This window comes from Agrilus planipennis, unplaced genomic scaffold (assembly GCF_000699045.2).
Source record: "Agrilus planipennis isolate EAB-ADULT unplaced genomic scaffold, Apla_2.0 scaffold97, whole genome shotgun sequence".
NCBI classification, from domain to species: Eukaryota; Metazoa; Arthropoda; class Insecta; order Coleoptera; family Buprestidae; genus Agrilus; species Agrilus planipennis.
The window spans coordinates 860,591-880,556 of record NW_020438864.1 but is presented as its reverse complement, the minus strand read 5'-3'; the positions used below and the strand labels follow the sequence as shown (position 1 = coordinate 880,556).

The window sequence follows — 19,966 nt, the reverse complement described above, 5'->3', positions numbered from 1 at the left end:
ATTTTAAGTCTGTAATATCTTCGAAAATATTCATTTAAATTACATGCTGTAAAGGGCCATATTGATCTATATTAAATGCACAATGTATTTAAAAGTACTTAATTGGATAAGAATTAATGCTGTAATGCCTACAATTGCTTCGTAAATAAGTCATTTCTCATAAAAAGTAAAATAAAAAAATGGTTATTGTAATTGTAAGGGCAAAAAATGTGTTTATTTACGACATCACATTAGAAATCTCTAAAATTATCAGTGTTTCTCTACTACATTATGCATGTATTATACATATAAACCTTCCTCTTGAATCACTCTATCTTTTAAAAGAAACCGCATCAAAATCCGTTGCGTAGTTTTAGAGATTTAAGCATACATAGGGACAGACTGCGGGAAAGCGACTTTGTTTTATATTATGTAGTGATGAACGAAAGTTGCTCACATTGGCCATTGAAGGTATTAGAAGTTTGAAAAATGAGCGAAGAGACATTCGTTGAAGGCTTTCTAATTCTTCAATTGAAGAAAGCCCAAAGAAATCTAAACTCCTAGGAAATTGATAATCTAAAATATTGGATCGATATTGTTTTCCGGGTTCAGCACCCGCCAAGTCGCCACTTATCTTACCTCTAGCAAGGAACTACGAAATTCTATGAATTACGACAAAACAAACTGCAAAGTAATGTGGAACTGATATACGCCAGATGTGTAAAACTGAAAACTACAAAATATTGTGGTGTGTTAACAAATGCCTATAATCCAAAATTCTTAGAAAACAATTCCGAAAACGTCACTTATTAGATGAACCCAAAGCTAAAGCAACTATGGATTCCATTTCTTTCTTTTATTACAATGTATAAGAGACCAGAAACAAAATATTTTGATAATATGATTGATGTCGATTTTATATCAATAAAATTATTTGCAACCCTATTTTGGCTCTGATCTTTCACGGTAAACAAATTATTTTGGCATTATTCCAATTAAAACGGTTGACAAAGGTAAATAAGGAAGCCTAGGTATAGAAGAATTATTTGTTACTGAACTGAAGAAACTATTAGTCTAGAAAAACTCCCAATATTTTAAAACTGAGAAAAAGCCTGCAAGGTTTTCTTAATAAATATTTTATACTTAAGGAATGTAGAAAATTAAATAGCTACTACAAAAAAAGTATTTATTTGAAAAACGTATTTTAAAAATACATAATTTGCATTTGCATAAAGATAGGAGACGAAAAATTAGAAGTGGCTGATTTTAGATACCTAGGAAGTCAGATAAGTGAGGATGGAAGGAGTAGTAGGGATATAAAGNATTTTGTATTTAAATACTTTTAAAAAACCATTTTACACATCTCTAGACTTAAGCATATGAAAATATAGGTGAAGTACAGTAGGTCATGTTTACATTTGTATTTTTAAATTAATAATGTATTAAAAAGATCATTATTATAAATCGATATACTTAACTAAACTTTAAGTTTTTCATTTTTGTTTATTTAATTGATTCATTTTGATATGAGTAATTTAAAAAGAAAATAAATTATTAAAAGAAAGTATTGTGTAACTTCGATTGAATGGGGACATAATATGTAATCTAACGGTATCAGAATTAAATCCACGCAGATTATATCAATAAATATTTTTTCATTACCATATAATTATACAACACGGAGCACAATAAGCAAATAATTAGATGCCTTTTATTATCAATAACCACCACATCGTCGAAAAAAGCAAAACGTGAGAAGTCAAAACTCCTTATATGGAAGTTGGACCAATGAACCACTACAGCTCTAAATCTCCCTATAGTCTACCAAGTGATAATATAATGTCTTAGAAAATGTTCACGGAATCATCAAGTGTAAGCGGCACTGGTATTGGGTTATCCATGTAAACCCTACACCGAAGTCTACAAGTACCAGGAGTACTATTGACACCTGCTATGTTCTTCCCGAAGTAGAAGCTAAATTTACTTCGTCATGGTATGCCAAGATGAATATGATTATGCAGTAAGATGGAAGAGTGTTTTCACTAACAAATATGGTTGGTCACAAAAGGGTAGATAAAGAAGTGAATCTGCAATTGCTGGTCGATATGGTTTTGCTAATGGTATTTTTGACAAATCGAGATGGATATGGTAGTTCTTCTGACAGATGGTCAATAAAAGGTAATGAAGAAATTATGGAAACAGAAGAAGTTTGTGCTCAGTGTTAGTGTTGTATGTATTAGATATTAAAAGGCTATTAAGATGAAATAGGGATAATGCATAGTTCAAATGACTGTAGAATTGTGATAATTTTTAACTCCTGTAAATTCAATTGTAGAAATATGAAAGAGGTAACAAAATCGCAGGGACGCGATTTTTCTGCAACAAGGAGATGTTACATAGTATGCATATATTTAAATTCAGGTCACTGGTACAAAGTTGATACATCTAAATTGTTTATTTATTTAAAACTGCACCTACTTACCTATTGTGTTAGTAGGTCAATTAGCAAATGTTTAAATAGCGGAATCAAAAATTAAAATTAATGATAATCGTAGTCAAATCAAGAAATCGAGACTAACGAGTCAAAGACAAGATCACCAAGATGCAGGGTGATGAGACGGTTTACCGTCTTTACTCAACTTGTGATAGTTCTCTGTCATTTCTACGTTCCCTAATTATCTAATAAGGTAGGCTAAGATTATTATTATATTATTATATTTTTAAATAATTAATTAATTATGGTTAAAATGTTAACAAGTCATTCTAAGTTATAAAATCGCTTTTAATATAAGATTAAAGTGATTATATGCTAAATAAATTAAGCAGATAAATTTGATTTATTGTGACATAGTGAAGTACAAGTACGCTTCTTCGATACATGGTGGGTTTATATCAATGTTTGCTTTGCAGTAATTTTTTTTAAGCATATTTAATTGTAAAAGTTTCTAAACCCTTCACAATTACAATACTTACAATTTACATTTAAAAAAGACAATGGTAATAGAGTGCATATAAACAATTGTTGTATAAGTACAGCGGCAGCAGCTATGATGTAAACAAAAAGAGAGTTCTAATGTTTTATGTTTTGGTGAAAAGTATGGTGTTATATGAAGTAGAAATATATTTTTGAAAAGTACCTTTATTAGAATAGGTGCCCAGAGGTAAAGAGGGAAGAATCCGAAAAGCGTATAAGAAATTCGAAAAACTCCGAAAATTATTGATAGAGACAATAATTTCCGTTATATCTGTAAAAAAGGAAAAATAAAAACCAAAAAAATGATTGCAAATTTCAGAAGCGAGTAATGAATGGAAAGCAAGCAGATACTGGGTATAAGATAGCTAAAACTTATGCAGACTATGTGGAGAAGTAAAAACAGAGGAACACGCGATGACAATATGTCGCACCTACATATGATCGACACAATAATTGCAGGATCCAGGAAAGAAATGCAATGGATAAAGAAAGTAAGTAGTCGAAATAATAAAATAATCAGATATAAAATAATTAATTTAAAAATACCATGTTGATGAGTTTATTAAAATTGTTACTTAATTAATTTAAAAGGTATTAATCAGATTACTTCCTAATTTGAATTAATCTAGCATTGTTAAAGGCTCACAGTTTAATATAATTGAATTAAATGGTAGGTGAATGTAATTTTACTTTGAACCAAAATCTCCGGAAACACAAACAGGAAGAAAATGAATTGATTTTATTTTTTCCCGTTGTAAATGTGAAGGATATATTATTTTATTTTTTTTGTAACATTTGCTAAAGTCTCCCTACACTATTTTGTCCTAATTATTTTACATTCCATTGTATTTACTGTATTATTAACAGTCAGTTATTTGAAAAATAATTTGTTTTACTCTATTTTTTCAGGATTATCAATCATATTAAAGTAAATACAAGGGAATACAATGTAAATAAATAAGGAACTGTATAATAGTGGTAGTACTTCCTTAGTGATAGGGCACAGATAAGAAAGATTCACGCACGATGTATTTTTACAGTAAGATGTTTTGTTAGATTTTTGTAATAATAACTTAGGGTTCTGATAATAGTATACATATATTAAGTAAATTTGTGATAAATTAAAAATAAAAAAAATCGGGTATTTTTTACAACTATTTATTAAAAATAACTAAACATTACATAAATAAATTTTTAAAATTAAGCAATATCAGATAATCCTGGTCTAGTCAATCCTCCCACAGATCTTTGTACTCTTGACTGTCTAAAACCACCAAATTGATTCCTGAATTGCTGACCTTGGTTCCTTTGTAGTCTAGGGGTAGATATTTCTGAACACAACTGTTCATCCAGAGTCTACAACATAAATAAACTTAATTTTAATCTCATAAAATATTAACAACAGAAACAAAAGACAAACGGTAAGCAGTCCTTCTGATTTTTTTATTTATTTATTATAAAACAGTATTTATTCGAAAAAACTATNTAAAAAAAAACTATTAGTAATACAATGGTAACAAGAAACAACAGGAAATAGTAAGTATCTTTTTTGCTCTACTATTAGCATTCACTAATTAATTGCTTATTATTATATTATTCCATCTTCGTGAAGTTCTTAGAAAAGTTAAATTATAGAATTTATTGCTTTTGGTTTTTTAACCAGTGAAATATTAAATTAATTAATTCACACATAAGTGAAAATAATTAAAAAAATTGGTTTGGAATTCGTTTTTTAAAAATTTTTGGGGAAAAATTATAGTCTCAACCACAAGTGACTTTTAGTGAGCATATATTAGTGTTTTATATATTTGCACATGTTCATTTTGTTAATTATACATATTAATAAAATATTTGTTAATGTGAACAAATCAACTGGCTTTTTTTGGGTTCACACTATTAAGCATTTACTGTAGTTGCCATGAATATCCTCTATAATGATGTTCATGTTAATATGAATATGCTCTACGTTTTGTTTCTGTACACAGTTGGTTTGCCATTTAGTAAAATCATTTATTATGTATAATACTGTGTAACAGTTCTTCTGCTCCAATAAATAAATAAAGTATCTTACCAACTGTGAAATATGTCCCTCCTCTTGTAAAAATTTCTCTATTCTATTCATTTCTGATTTTAATTCATCACTATTACTTTTCTCAATTGCTGCCTTCACTTTTTCAATCACATCTTTGTTAAATGTTTGAACAGTGTTTTGTGAAGGTGTATCGGTATTTAAAACACTTTTAATAAGTGGAATACAGTCTTCTACGCGTCCCAGATCACACAATGCTGAAACCTTTAACATAAAAAATTAGATTATGTTCACTTAGATTCTGCTAACAATTACATACTTTAATATTTCGAATAGTTGTATAGTTTTGATTATTACAAGAACTAATAATCTCAATGGCCTGTTCTGGATGTCCTTGATTTAAAGCTAAACCTGCAAAGAAAGTAATTGCTCTACGCATTGACTGATGACCCACTTCATTTAATTCTTGCCACAATTTTGCTGCATAATCATAACTTTCAGGAGTGTTCTAAAAGTTTTCAAATATACAACTTAGATGACAAAAATACTTCATCTATATTGTTTACCAATCTATAACAAGCAGCAAGAACCAAGACTACAGAATTTTTTGGAAATTTTATCCCTTGCAACTGTTTCTCTTGTATACTCTTGAAAATCTCCAGCATTTCATTGAACTTCTGGTTCTCATAAAGTAAATCAAGTAATATTTGATAGGACATCAGCTGATCAAAGAAACCTTGCAATTCTGCTGATTTAAAGCACTAAAAATAATTTAGTACATATTACCTCAAAGTTTCAGTACTACAGTTAACAAACCCACACTTATAGCTTCTTCAGGCTTATTCAATACATGAAACATTCTCATAACTACAGGGCCAAATATAAAATTTCCAAAACGTAATTGCTTATTCTGCTGATTAAACCTAAAGATGGTTTTAAGAAATTATTTTAATACAGTAGATGTATAAATACACACTAACTTTTTCATCATTTGCGCCACAATCTGAACATCTTCATCATTATTGGTCAGATATATCATATTTTTTAAGTCCTCTGTAAAAATCATGGAAGTGGAGCTCTCATTTGAATATTGTTGCATTTTATCCTTAAATTTTGATGATATATCGCCTAATTGCCTTCTTACATTTTCTCGTACTTCAATAAACTTATCGATTCCAAGATTTGCTGCCGAAAATAACGTCCTAATATCTACAAAAAGTAAATTAGTTTGAGGGCGTACAACATGTGCAATCTCACCTACTTTCAAGTCGAAATTGAGCTATACCAATATTACGAGAATTACGGAGAGAACTTCTTAAAACTACCTGTAATACATTCGACATTCTGGTTTTTATTAATCTGCCGGTATAACTACAATTATAAAATCTTTAACAATTAGATGACTTCATATTATAAGGTTATGAACATAGATAAGGTTATGAACTGTGAACATAGATAACTGCGAACGTGTGAGCCATAGATATACATTATTGAACGTGCCTTATCTATGAACGTGCCTTAGCCGTATGTTGCTATAATAATTTCTTGGCTCGAAAAGTGAGGGAGATGGCATATGGTTTCGGACTACTGCTATCTCTTTCAGGACACGCTTTCGCAGTATCGTAAGGGAGATGGATATTGTCCGAAACTTCGTTCCATTTCTTTCTTTTGTTGTGTCACAATTCTGGCCGCTAAGGCATGTCCATTACTAAACGTCGATGGTCTGACCATAGTTATAAACATAAGCAAGCATAAGTGCTGATCTCAATGATAACTAGTATGTTCGCTACAGATATGAAGACTATAGAAAACAGTCCAATCTTCATATTACTACATGCAGGCAACCCAAACGACACAGTGGTAAAAAAGACTAGACTTTCTAGACGTCACGTTTTGGATCTTTCTAGAACAAGACTGGTCCTTATAAATAGTTACCGTCAGATCGAAACAGTTAGTAGCACGAGTTCCAGTTACAAGGTGATACGAAACGAAATGGAAAGAGCCAAAAATCGACAAAGTGTGCGATATAGCGTTGAATTAATAATTAATTAATAATCGTGATGTTGATTAATATAAAGGACCATACTCTTTTTTTAAAATTTCGACTTGTAATTCAAAATTCCTACTTGAAACTCAAAATTTCGACTTGCAACTTAAAACTTCAAACTGAGTATTGAGTAACCCATCAGTATAAGAACACGTTTTCACAGCCAGAATTAATGGTATTGTAGAATTAAGATTCGGGTTAAAGGACCATGACCAAAATAAATTGCTAGGTCCTGACGCTTTCGTTGGCAATTGTGGTTAAAATCTTCAGCGCCCACGTCTAAACCTAACAGTTCATATAAACCAAGGCCTTTCACACCGAATCATAATTTTACCCATCACCATCGTGACAACTGTTGTCTACCATTCAATTGCTTATTAACTGGTGAAAAGGTCAAGTAACCATCTGAACAAGCACCAGGTCACGCAATTACAAGAACTTCTTAACCGTTTCCAACATGTCTTCGCCCATTCAGATCAAAACTAATTTAACATACCACCCCATCAACTGTGGAACAGCAAGACCCATCAAACTACCACCCAGAAGAGTTCCTTAAACGAAGCAAGGGAAAGTCAATAACCTTATACAAGGCATGCATAAGCAAGAGGTGATAAAACCATCTTAAAGTCCTTAGGCCTCCCCTATAGTGCTAGTACATAAGAAAGATTGTTCCACGAGATTTTGTGTAGACGCCTGGAAGCTGAACGATATAACGCAGAAGGGCAGTTGACAGTTAACCTGAAGCTCAATGATTCTTTACTTTTAATTTGAAAAGTGGATGTGCTTCCGCAGAATAAGGAGAAAACTGCTTTTACAACTGGAAATGGTGTATGGTAGTTCAATATGATTCTATTTGGAATGTGCAATATACCGGCTACATTTGAAAGACTCATGGACACTGTTACAAGTACTAATCTGGAGAATCTGTTTGGTTTGCTAGGAAGAAGAATTGAAGCTAAGTCTCAAGAAATGAATCCTGTTTAGAAAGGAAGTGAAATATCTACGTCTTGCCATAATATCGGAAGGAATTGGGACCGACAAAACGGATGCCATACGATGTTGACCCATATTAAAAGATCGACACGAACTTAGAAGTTTTTTGGGATTCTGCTCCTACTACCGAAGATTAATATAAGGATTTACAAACTTACAGGATATGGAATTTCATTCCAAGAAGCATTTGACAATTTGAAGATTATACTCTCTGGATCTCCAATTCTGACATACGCACAGTTCAGCTAACCTTTCGCCATTGATACCGACACAGTAATGTGGAACTTGATGGTGTACAAGAGAGAAAGGAAAAGGTCATCGGGTACTTTAGTAAATACTTTCGAAGCAAGAACAAAATTATTGTGTCATTCGTCGAGAGCTACTTGCTGTGGTTAAAACCCTCGAACATTTTCAGCAAAGAAGGGACTGACGTCGATCTGTTGTAATTTGGAACCAAAAATAAACAGATTAAAGGCACCAGAGATCAACGAACGACACACTACCTCTCTAATATATCTTAATATATCTACCAAGTGTTCCAAAGTTCACGGACTGAATTGATAGAGTCCTAAAGAAACGCGGCATCAGAACCATCTTCAAAGCTACGAAGAAGATCTAGTAGACCATCAGTTCAGCTAAAGACAAAAGGGCTCCCTTTCAGCCTCAGGGTCTACCGCATACCATTTCCTGCGGAAAGGTTTACAGAGGAACCACTAAGAGATCAATGGGAGCAAGACTAAAGGAAGACTAGGATAATTTAATAAAAAAATGTTCTTACGACCCTAAAAATAAGTAATATTCCACAGATAAACATTCACTTCTCTTGAGTCTTTATTTCGCCTATCGTTTCACTTATCTTTCCCCGACCACTACCCCATTCCTACGGTTCTTAAAAAGAAGAAAGAGAGTGCTTTTTGCCCTATTCTCCAGTTTTGAACTGTACGGGACTACCCGTCCACTATCATTTATAACTAATAGAAATGAAACTCGGAAAAGCTTTTTTCATATAATTTCAAAACTTAAAATTAGTTCATTCTAATAATATTTAAATTTAATTTAATTAAATATTGAGGAATGTATTATAAAATCTTTAACAATTAGATGACTTCATATTATAAGGTTATGAACATAGATAAGGTTATGAACTGTGAACATAGATAACTGCGAACNAGGGTAGTGTCGGATTCCCGAGGAAGAAGTCCTCGGACCTACCGACTAAAACCCCTCTACCTCAAGCCGTTTTAGCACCAACTAGGGTCCTCTTCAGCCGGTGTGATCATGGTAGTGTTTTAGGATTGTTATGTTATTTTATTGAAGGAGGGAGGTTGTCTAAATATTCAGAGTATTCGTCTGGGATTGTAGGGGTTATTGCCAGAAGTTTGGCGGGGGGAAAGGGTATTTTGTTTTTGGGTTTACGTTTAAGTCTGAGAGGTATGTGTTTTAATGTATTTGATGAGATGGGGTTATTGTTCTCAATGGCTCGGTTTACAAATCTGCTTTGGAGTTTAGATCCTTTAGTGAGGACAATACGCTTATGCGTGTATGAGAAATATAATAGATAAGTCGCTTACTTAAAAGTTGTTTATTAAGGAATGACTACATAAATCGAATAATAAAATTAACAAGTACCTCATGTAGAATGTGCGTGTTGAGTTTCGCTACCTAAAAAGACTTTTTATTATTTTTGTAAGCTTTTATTCAACTTGCTAGCTGAATTAGAACCACTTGCCCTTATCCTACGGAGTTGAATTTTTAAACCATGTTTCAGCCGATGAAATTAACAAACTTAGAAGCATGTCCGGCAAAAATCAAATAGNTGCGATGTCGTTATACATAAATCCGGCAAAAATCAAATAGTAAAAAATAAATTAATAATAATAAACATTAAATAAGCTTTTGTTTTAATGCTCTAAGAAAAAAAAATTAACTTTTATTGATATCGCCAAAATCTAATAAAAATTCTTATCATCTTCCAAATAATTGAATAATGAAACGCTTTTGAGTGTTCATCATCATCATCATAAGGTTGTCAGTCCTAAGACTAATTGGACACGCACCTCCACTCTTTCCTATCCAGAGCTAATCTTCGCATTTCCCCAAAACTATCCTTAACTATTTGCGAACAGTATTCAAATCTAGATCTACCTCAACCCCTCCTAACTTCCGTTTCTGCCTCTATTATGTCTCTGACTAGACCTTTATGTCTGAGACTAACTAACCTATCTCGCCTATATCTTGCTGACTTCCATAGAGTTCTCTGCTCTCCTATTTTTTCTGATACCTCTTCATTTCTAACCTTCTCTATCCACGGTATCCTCATCATTCGCCTGTAACACCACGCTTCTAACTTTTTCTTTTCCACCGCGGCTACTGTCCATGTTTCGCACCCGTACAACGCCGCGCTCCAAACACACCTTTAACAACCATTTTCAAATTTCTAAATTAACCGTTCGCGAGCGTAGAAGTGATTTCTTTTTATTAAAGACGACACGACCCTGCGCTATCCTCTACTACTCCTGACTTATCTGACGACCTAGATACCTAAAATCAGCCACTTCCTCTAATTTTTCGTCTTCTATCTTTATACTCGCTCCTTCCCTACTTTTTCTTCCCTTGCATATCAGTATTTTATTTTTACTTTTATTTATTTTCATACAGTACTGTTTTGTCAATACCATTTTATTTAAAGTTACATTTTATCTTTTCTAAGTCAAGACATCTCGTATATTCCCTCTTTTCCTTAATTTTCAATATAAGATTGGTCTTCATAACTACTAACTTATAATCGCTATCTATATCTGCTCCTGGATTACTCCTATAGTCCTTCACCTGATTTGCCTAACAAGAGTGTAATCTAACTGATATATCCCTAAATCACCTGGCATCTTCCACGTATAACACCTCCTAACGTGATGGTTGAATAAAGTATAAGATATAATAATATGGTTTAGTTATGTTTATCGCAAAATTCTATCAGCCTATCTCCCCTATCATTTCTATTGCCTAATCAAAAAGAATCTGTTATTGCACCTACTTTACCTTCACCTGTTATTGCGTTGAAGTCTCCTACAACTATTCGGTTTTCCTGCCCCTTCACTAAACTTAACACGTCTTCTATATCTGCCGCTTCTACGTCTCCACCACTGTAAGATGATGTAGAGATGTAGAACTGCACTAATACCGTTTTTACCAGCTTATAGTTTAATTTAAACATAATTATCTTATCGCTTTTTTGTAAATAACTTTCTACACTCTGTCCTACTTTCCTACGCATTACAATTCTTACCCCCGAATTACCTTCCGCCGATCCTGCATGTATTACTCTAAAGTCTCCACTCCAGAAGTCTCCAGCTTCGGGCCAACGGACTTTACTAATTCCTACTATATCTAATTCTAATCTATTTATCTCTACTTTTAATTTTTCTAATTTCGTTACTTGCCTCATTGTCCATTACATTTCACCCTCCGACTTATTGCACCTATCACTATTGCACTTATTGATGACATCCCCCGAGGTAGTCCGCGCCCGGACATCCGAATAGTTTACGTTTGGAGTGTTTTACCCAAAAGAACGCCATTATTTCACCTGTGTGATACGTTTTACTCGGGATCATAATGTTGTAGTTTCCCGATGCCTTCCACATTGCAGTATTGTGCATCAGAATGCCTTACCGATTCTCGTGATCTCTTCCATCCTGAGTACTGAAAGAGCTGCTGCCCTCTTTCGGGGACTTGTCTTAGTCTGGTTTCTCTTTAAGAACCCCCCCCCCCATTATGGTTGAACCTATAGTCCGGCTCCCTAAATCATCGAAACTCGCAAGTCGATCCAACCAGGCACAAGAGTTTCGTCAAGTTTCAAGTTCCGTTGGATCAACTTGAGGTATTGAGAAATTGTAATGTTTTAAAGCTCGTTTAAACTGATGAGCATTCGGTATTACTTGCACAAATCTGATCTGAGAAAATAAATCTAGACAATCCTGTGATAATCTTCCAGTTAACAAAAATACAAAATTTCTGTTCTGTAATAAAAAACTTTTGTGTATCGAGAATAAGCATATTCATCATCATCATAGCGTCGTCAGTCCTAAGACTGGTTGGACACGTACCTCCACTCTTTCCTATCCTGAGCTAATCTTCGCACTTCTCTAAAACTAGAACAACCGACATCCTTAACTATTTGTGAACAGTAATCTAACCTAGGTCTACCTCTACCTCTCCTAACTCCTGTCTCTGCCTCTAATATGTCTCTGAGTAGACCTTCATGCCTGAGAAGGTGTCCTACCAACCTATCTCGCCTATTTTTTATTGGCTTCTATAGAGTCCTCTTCATTTCTAGCCTTTTCTATCCACGTTATCCTCATCATTCGCCTAAAACACCACATTTCGAAGGCTTCTAATCTTTTCTTTTCCGCTGCGCCCACTGTCCATGTTTCGCACCAGTACAACGCCGCGCTCCAAACATACACCTTTAACAACCTTTTTCGAATTTCTAAATTAACCGTTCGCGAGCATACAAATTTAAAAATATATCCATAACAACTTTGAAAAAATCAATCGCAGCTTTATATTCATACGATTTTAAGTTGATTAAAGCCACCTTAGAGTGTTTTAACGTCATTAAAACAAGCCTGTTGCTGGCAATATCAACATGCCATGCAGTTGACAATAACGAGGGTTAATAATGAAACCATTGCGCAAACATGTGTCTGATTTGCCTGATACATTTCCTGCGTTACAACAAAAATTATAAATGTCAGCAAAACACGATATTATAGATATTTGTAACGAGAATTTTTATTATTTAAACAAGCATATAACCTTTAGTAGACTTTTGATTAAATTGTAAATTCTATACTTTCTATCATCGATAATTGGACAGGTTATACTAGTTAACAAACAAAATATATCGTATTAACTGTGCTGTATCGGATATTGTTTAGATATTATTGTTGCAGAACCGAATCTTGCAATCATTTTACAACAATTGTGGCAAGAAAATTACCATAGAAAAATTCAAATAATAAAATTGGTGTTAATAACAATATTTTTTTTATTTACATTAAACTTACATGCATTATTATTTTATAAATTACATTCATGATGCCCTTAAATTAAATTAATAAAAGCGTATCGTTTTAAGATTTTTCTTCAATTAAAGGTGTTACTGTGGCTTTGGCTGGGCCCGTTTGAGTGATTGGAACAACTCTTTCACCGGTTTGCTGTACTTTTCTTTTCGGAGCGGTTACAGTTAGCACCCCGTCCGATGAAAGACTGGATACTACATCGTTGATGTCATGATCCTCAGGTAAAACGTACCTTAAAAAAAAGTAATTTATAATATTATGCCCGTTATACCTAACATATCTGTTAGAAAATGCATTGGCTTCTTGAAACAGGCATTATTTGATATCATGAATTTTCATGAAGTAGTCCGAAGCTATTCAAATTACATTTTTCGTAATATACCTATTGATTTTTTAAATCTTGATGTTTCTAATTAGTTTGGCATAAAATCCCGTGGTCACATAGGTATTATTCTACTTTTGAAAAACAATTTTTGTAGTTTATGAAAAAAATGAATTTAATAAAAAAATCGACAAAGCGAAAAATTTTCAATAACCTCAAAAAGAATATTTCTTGATGTCAATAAGTATAGGCATTTTGTGCAGGGCACAGACGATGATGTACTATTATAAATTAGAATCGCTAATTGTCTTAAAATCCTAAATCAGAAAGTCAGTTCCGGTTTGTCAATTTTTTCATTAAACTATTATATTACACCTACAATAAATTTAATTGTAAGATTCCATATTTAATTTTTTTTTTCAAATTTTTAAAAATTGGTCTTTACCAGTCAAGGACAGGCTAAGAACCCCGACCAGTTTGCAATAAAATTACTACCAAATGGGTTCCACCAATAAATAGTAATAACGAAAAATATGATTTACAGTGAAATTCCTACAGTTCCCATCCTGATTTAAGATTTTGTTCTAACAAAAAAGATAAAGAATCAACAAAAATTAACGAAAGCATTGCGAAATATATAGACCATAAGTAAATCTGACCACCTTAAAAATTGCAGAAATACGTGTTTGCATAATTGTATCAATGTGCCTTAAGTCTAATCGTAAGTTTCAATTCCGATTTCAACAAAAATGTTCCATTCAAATTTTGACTCGCTTTTCACCCTCTTAGGGGTTGAATTTCGAAATATCCTCCATTATTCCTTCTACACAATATAAAGGAAACCTATGCGAAAATTTTCAACTATATAGGTTCAAGAGTTTAATCTGGGCGTTGATGAGTCAGTAACTAAATGAGTCAGACTTTTCTTTTTATCTACATATACGAATAAATGTGGGAATATTTATTATTCTGCCTGCCCTGAACTATTTTTAAGACTATCCTGACTACACACTCTGCCTACGACCCTGGTTTTCACCTCCCATAATAATTACAAGCTGAAGTGAAATTATACTTCCTATATAAACTGCAACAACATACAGAAATAAAACAATTGATGTGCTTATCTGACGGTACTCTCTTTAGTATACTTCGTTTATTTTCTCTAACGATATGCCCCTTCCAATGTCTTGGATGCGCGCTGGCAAAATCGTAGGTAGGGAGAAAAAAGCTCATTATACTCTCGCCTCTTGTTCATTAAACATACTTTTTCATACAGTACCTGCTAAAAGTTTTGTTCAATCATGATAGTAGTGCGAGTCGACAACAAGCGTTAAACCCTTTATATGTCTTCAAATATAAATAAACATATCGTTGATATTTTCAGTAGTAAATGGTACTAATAACAGCACATTTTAGCAATGCAATTTTAGTGGATAAAATGATCAATTTTTCCGTGCAGTACTGTACGGATTGTACGCTTCTCACCGGTTACGAATTTGGCCGAGAGTTGTCTTCTTTATTTTCTGGCCTAGTGCTGTTCTTTTCTACTTTGCGCCGGTCAAACCGAAGGTCACATCGCTGGAGAAACTGAAGGAAGTATACCTAACTAATTATTTATCTATGTTCTAGCACTCATTTTCGTTAGCATTTCATCAGTTAGACCGAATTTATTATTTATTTTTTATTATCTAATTCAAAAAGATACATACCTTCTAACAAAATGCCTAGAAACAAATCCGTGTTCGTCCTGTTTTTCGTCATGTTTTCCTTCGACAACGATGCTGTTTCCGGACGTTTTAACGGTAATTTCGTTGGGGGTAAATTGTTGTACATCAAGAATAACTTGAAATTTGTCTTTGTCACTTTGAATAGTTGATCCAGAATCTTGTCGGGCGAGAGCAGTTCTCCAAGGTCTGTTATAATAACGGCTCAATAAAGATGGCCGAGATCTTAAAGTTGACGAAAAACTGTCCAGCAATTCATCTTTATTGAGTTGAGTGCCAAAATGTTGATCTAGAAGTCTGGAAGGACGGCTAATGTCGAAATCGTCCCACCAGTCTCGAAATATTAGAGGTACCATCGACATCTGCATATGTACATCAAGTAATAGATATGTATTAAGTAATAAATAAAATATAAATTAAAATGGAAAAATATTCAACAAAAGAAAATTAAAAATAATGCGTCATCAAAATGTTACATTTCGTCAAACTTGACCATTAAAAATATAAATACCCCGAAATACGATTATAAACAAAAAAATATTATTTTAATTACAATAATTTAAATTAAATTATTGGAAATACACGATTGGTTAAAGGCATACAATATAGATAGACTAGTATACACTGATTTGTAGATTTAAAAAAATAAAAGAAAATAAAAATTTCTTATTAAAAAATAGATTATTTAACAATCAACTGTAACTAGATAATTAGCAGAAGAAAAAAGCACAAACTACTTACGTTTGGTAAGTTAAAAGCGAAAAGTGTGTGCGTTTTACGCAAAAGAACACAAAATACTGAATATCTAAATTTGGGTCGTTCGTTTATATACCTATATAATCAAACTTTGTATTTTATGTGATGCGTTTTAAAAAAAGCAAATTCACTTGTTTGGATGGCTTATTCTCGGTCGCTCTCTTCTTTATAAATTCAGGAATCGTAGGTGCGTAAAAGATGGGTAGAATTTGTAAATGTTCTAATAATAGAGACGATAGAAATAACACTCTGACTAAACTGGCTGAAAAATTGATTTTATTATGGTACCTTTCTCACTTGCATATTTATAAATACCTATACCCATTTGTAATGTAAACAGATCCCAAAATATCTCCCTGAATCAAATATACATATGTGATTTCAAATTTCGTTTAAAAGTGTCTATAGGATTGTATTTATAAGGTCAAATTATTCAGTTTTAGTAAATACTTTCATTAATACGTACTTATTATATTCACGAAATCAGGATGATTTTACGTCGCTACCCACAACATTTGATTAAATATAGCATTACCTTAACTTAAATGAGTAACTTGTTACTTTGAGAAAACAATACTAATATTGATATAAATAAAGTATAACTAATGTTTGTTATTCTAAAATTAATTGAATGAACTAAAACCCAGAGATGTGATTTATTTGAAATACCTATTTTTATTTTGCATTTAAATACTTTTTTGAAAAAAACATTTTGTATTTTATTTAAAATACTTTTCCAAACCTATTTTTTATTTGTAAAATGCTAAATACATTTTTGCCGTTAAAAGTTTTGCTAGTATCATCGACCAAACATTATATAAAATGATGAATGAAAGTTGTTCACATTGGACATTAAAGGTATTAGAAGCTTAAAAGGAGGACAAAGAGACGTTCCATGAATGCTTTCTAATTCTTTAACTGAAGAGAACCCAAAAACTTCTAAACTCCTTTGAAATGGATATCTAAAATATTGGATCGATATTGTTTTCCGGATTCAATGTCATGGTCCATAGAATTTTGAACCGAATTCATATCACCACCTGCCAAATCACCACTTATCGCACCTTAAGCAAAAACTTATGAAATTCTATGAACTACAACAAAAAAGCTCGCAAAACAATATCGAATTGATATAAGTACGCCAGCTGTGTAAAACTGAAAGCTACAAAATATTTTGGTGTGCTAATAAATGCTTATAATCCAAAATTCTTAGGAAACGATTCAAAGAACTTTACTTATTAGATGAACCCAAAGCTAAAGAACCTATGGATTCCATTTCCTTCTCTTATTACAATGTGTAAAAGAGGGGTGGTAAATATTTTGATTTAAAATGATTGATGGTGCATACTATTTTGACATCAGTATCTTTTTTTCGGCAAAATGAGAAAATGCCTGCAAGGTTTTCTTAAAAAATATTTTATACTTAAATGAATGTAGAAAATTAAACATTAAAACCTACTACAAAAAAGTATTTACAGTGGATTTCATTTATTACGACCTTGGTTATAGCGACCATTTTGCCATAGCGGCGTTAAACCTAAGTCCCCTGAATTTAAATCATACTTTAGTACAAAATTCATGCGGATATAGCGACATCGGATGTAACGCCGAGTTCGGGTGTAGCGACTGCTTTTAGCGAATCATTTCTAACAAGTGTGGTGACTTTTACTGTTTGCTTATAGATGTTGGCAAGGTAGGTAGGTAGGCAAGACTGTACGTTAAAATGAATCGGTTATAAAGTAATATTCTGTTAAGTAAACTTTTGAATAAGTATGACTCCTAGATGCATATTTACTGTTGAAATAAAAAACGCGGAAATCGTTTCAAAACTGAAAAATGGTGAAAACTATACACACATGCCTGTATCTCTTTACCTTTACCTATAATGACTTTCGGATTTAACGTTGTAATTACAGTAGTCCCTGCGATGTCGTTATACATAAATCCACTGTATTTGAAAAAAGTATTTTGAAAGTACGTATTTTGTGTTTAGCATTTAAAATGTAAAAGGGAAATCTGTTTTGTATTTTACGTTTCAAATAATAAATTACAAAAGTATTTAAATTTTGTATTTAAATACTTTTAAAAAACCATTTTCCACATCTCTGCAAAGACCAATGCAGTACATCTATTTTCATTATTTTGTGATGTGTGCTACTCCATAGGCTATTGAGCACTATTAGTTTGGTTTTAAACAGCTAGGCATTATCTGACCAGGACTGACCAAATATAGATCTGTTACTTGGATGTAACTAAATAATGATATCAGAATTGTTTTATCAGTTTTTGTATATTCTATGTATAAAATATAGAACTGTAGAGAATTCTAATAATCGAAAAAATTATCACTTAATGGATATTAACAATTCAGCGATTATTCGAAAGATTTTCTTTCTAACGATGACGTTACGTTCGTGGTTTGCAAACTACACCTGCACTTGAACAATCACCGTTACTTTGAGGATGATGATTTGGCATTCTAGATATAACAAAAGTGAATCGACGATTTATCACTATAAATTATTTTCAGATTGATTTTTGTTGAAAGTTCCTTTAGATATGCCATTATTAAAATCGACGCTGTAAATATTTAATAACATTACTAATTTATAATATTTACATACCGGTACCGACATGTGTTTATTTATTTAATACCTATTCGTTTTTATAATAAATATTGATCATTTTGCAGCAGCAGTACGAGCGAGTCAATATAGATAAAGAAGGATAAAGATACTAAAGGGATAGTCGGTAGGTCCGACGACTTCTTCCTCGGGAATCCGACACTACCCAGTCGTAAGGACGGCTGCGTGTCTTTTGAAAATTTCCCCTCTTCCACGAAAACATAAAAAAAAAGACTAAAGGGAGTGTGGGTAAACTTTGCAATTTAGAACGGCTAGTCACTAGAACTCAACTGAAAAAGAAACAGATTCATCGTTCGTCATTCGGTTGATACTGGCAAAAACGAGATAGCATCAATCGATCGTAAATCGTTCGATTGATTTCGTAACTACTTGAAATATGAGTAATTGTAGTGATCGAATAATCTATTATTGAAGTGAAGCTTCTATATAGACGGAAGGTATTACGTTTTTTTTTCAGTTAGAAAAAAGCGTTACAGCCGAGTGGATGGCGTAGACTGTATATCGCGATGTGAGACGCGGAAGCGGCGGTGGGAGAGAAAAGCTGACGACGGCGAAGAGAGGGCAACAGCTGTATTAGTTGGATATAATGCGCAGTCGCGCGGTGAGTGGGGAGTTTGCTAAAGTACCGGCGGCGTGTGCAGTGCTCAGCTGTAGTTTTCTTACCTCTGCTCTCCACGTGGCTGGGCATTACTGCCTCTATTTGCGGTCTGTGTAAAAACCAAATCATAATTTGCAGTAAACTAGTGAAAAAGAAATGTGTACTGGGACACATTGTAGAAGTGAAACTTGAAGTTTTACGGGCAGGTGTTCAAATTGAACAAGTACATTAACAATCTGCCCATAAAACTTGAAGTAAAAATTTTGTTGCAATTCGTTTTTCCACTTGTCCGTTGAAGTTTCACTTCTATTATGTGTTCCAGAACAGTTTTTCTTTTATTTTTTGTTGAGACGATCTCATGTTTATGAAATGAAGCAAGTTCATTTTTTTGTAATTCTTCAAAATATTTTGCTAGCTACCTTCTTAAACAAAATAAATGAATGAATTCACAAATGATATTTATGGGTGATGCAAGCACAGTATTTATCATTTTAAATTTATTGGGAAAATACATTTTTTATTGTTTTTGTTTTTACAAAATGTACATAAATAATAATAATAGTAATAATAACAAAATTACAATTACATTTCTATATGTGACTGAATTTCTCAATGTTATTATCACCTTTCAAAAATCGGAATATCATTATTTAATATTAAATAAAAAAAATGCCTATTATTTACTATACTTAACGATGCTTGATGATGGGGCACCAAAATGAAGGCACTAAATAAAAAATCTATTCACAATTCTATTTTGCGTTGTTGTATAAATAATGAAAAAGTATTAAAAATAAGTACTCTATTATTTATAT

General features: G+C 32.6%; 2 protein-coding genes across 2 annotated transcripts; both read right to left on the bottom strand.

Moving 5' to 3' along the window:
* Window positions 1–4,095: 4,095 nt before the first annotated feature.
* Window positions 4,096–6,436, bottom strand: LOC108736260 (pentatricopeptide repeat-containing protein 2, mitochondrial). The gene is made up of 7 exons (XM_018468618.2): window positions 6,244–6,436; window positions 5,963–6,191; window positions 5,803–5,905; window positions 5,549–5,743; window positions 5,302–5,490; window positions 5,025–5,246; window positions 4,096–4,309 (listed from the first exon to the last, which is right to left on the bottom strand). Exons 1-7 carry the CDS (start codon window positions 6,323–6,325, stop codon window positions 4,154–4,156), a joined length of 1,176 nt encoding a protein of 391 aa, XP_018324120.1. The 5' UTR covers window positions 6,326–6,436; the 3' UTR covers window positions 4,096–4,153.
* A 6,665-nt stretch (window positions 6,437–13,101) lies between these two features.
* On the bottom strand, window positions 13,102–16,057 carry LOC108736276 (protein lethal(2)essential for life). The gene is made up of 3 exons (XM_025975121.1): window positions 15,894–16,057; window positions 15,138–15,514; window positions 13,102–13,338 (listed from the first exon to the last, which is right to left on the bottom strand). Exons 2-3 carry the CDS (start codon window positions 15,512–15,514, stop codon window positions 13,158–13,160), a joined length of 558 nt encoding a protein of 185 aa, XP_025830906.1. The 5' UTR covers window positions 15,894–16,057; the 3' UTR covers window positions 13,102–13,157.
* Window positions 16,058–19,966: the final 3,909 nt, after the last annotated feature.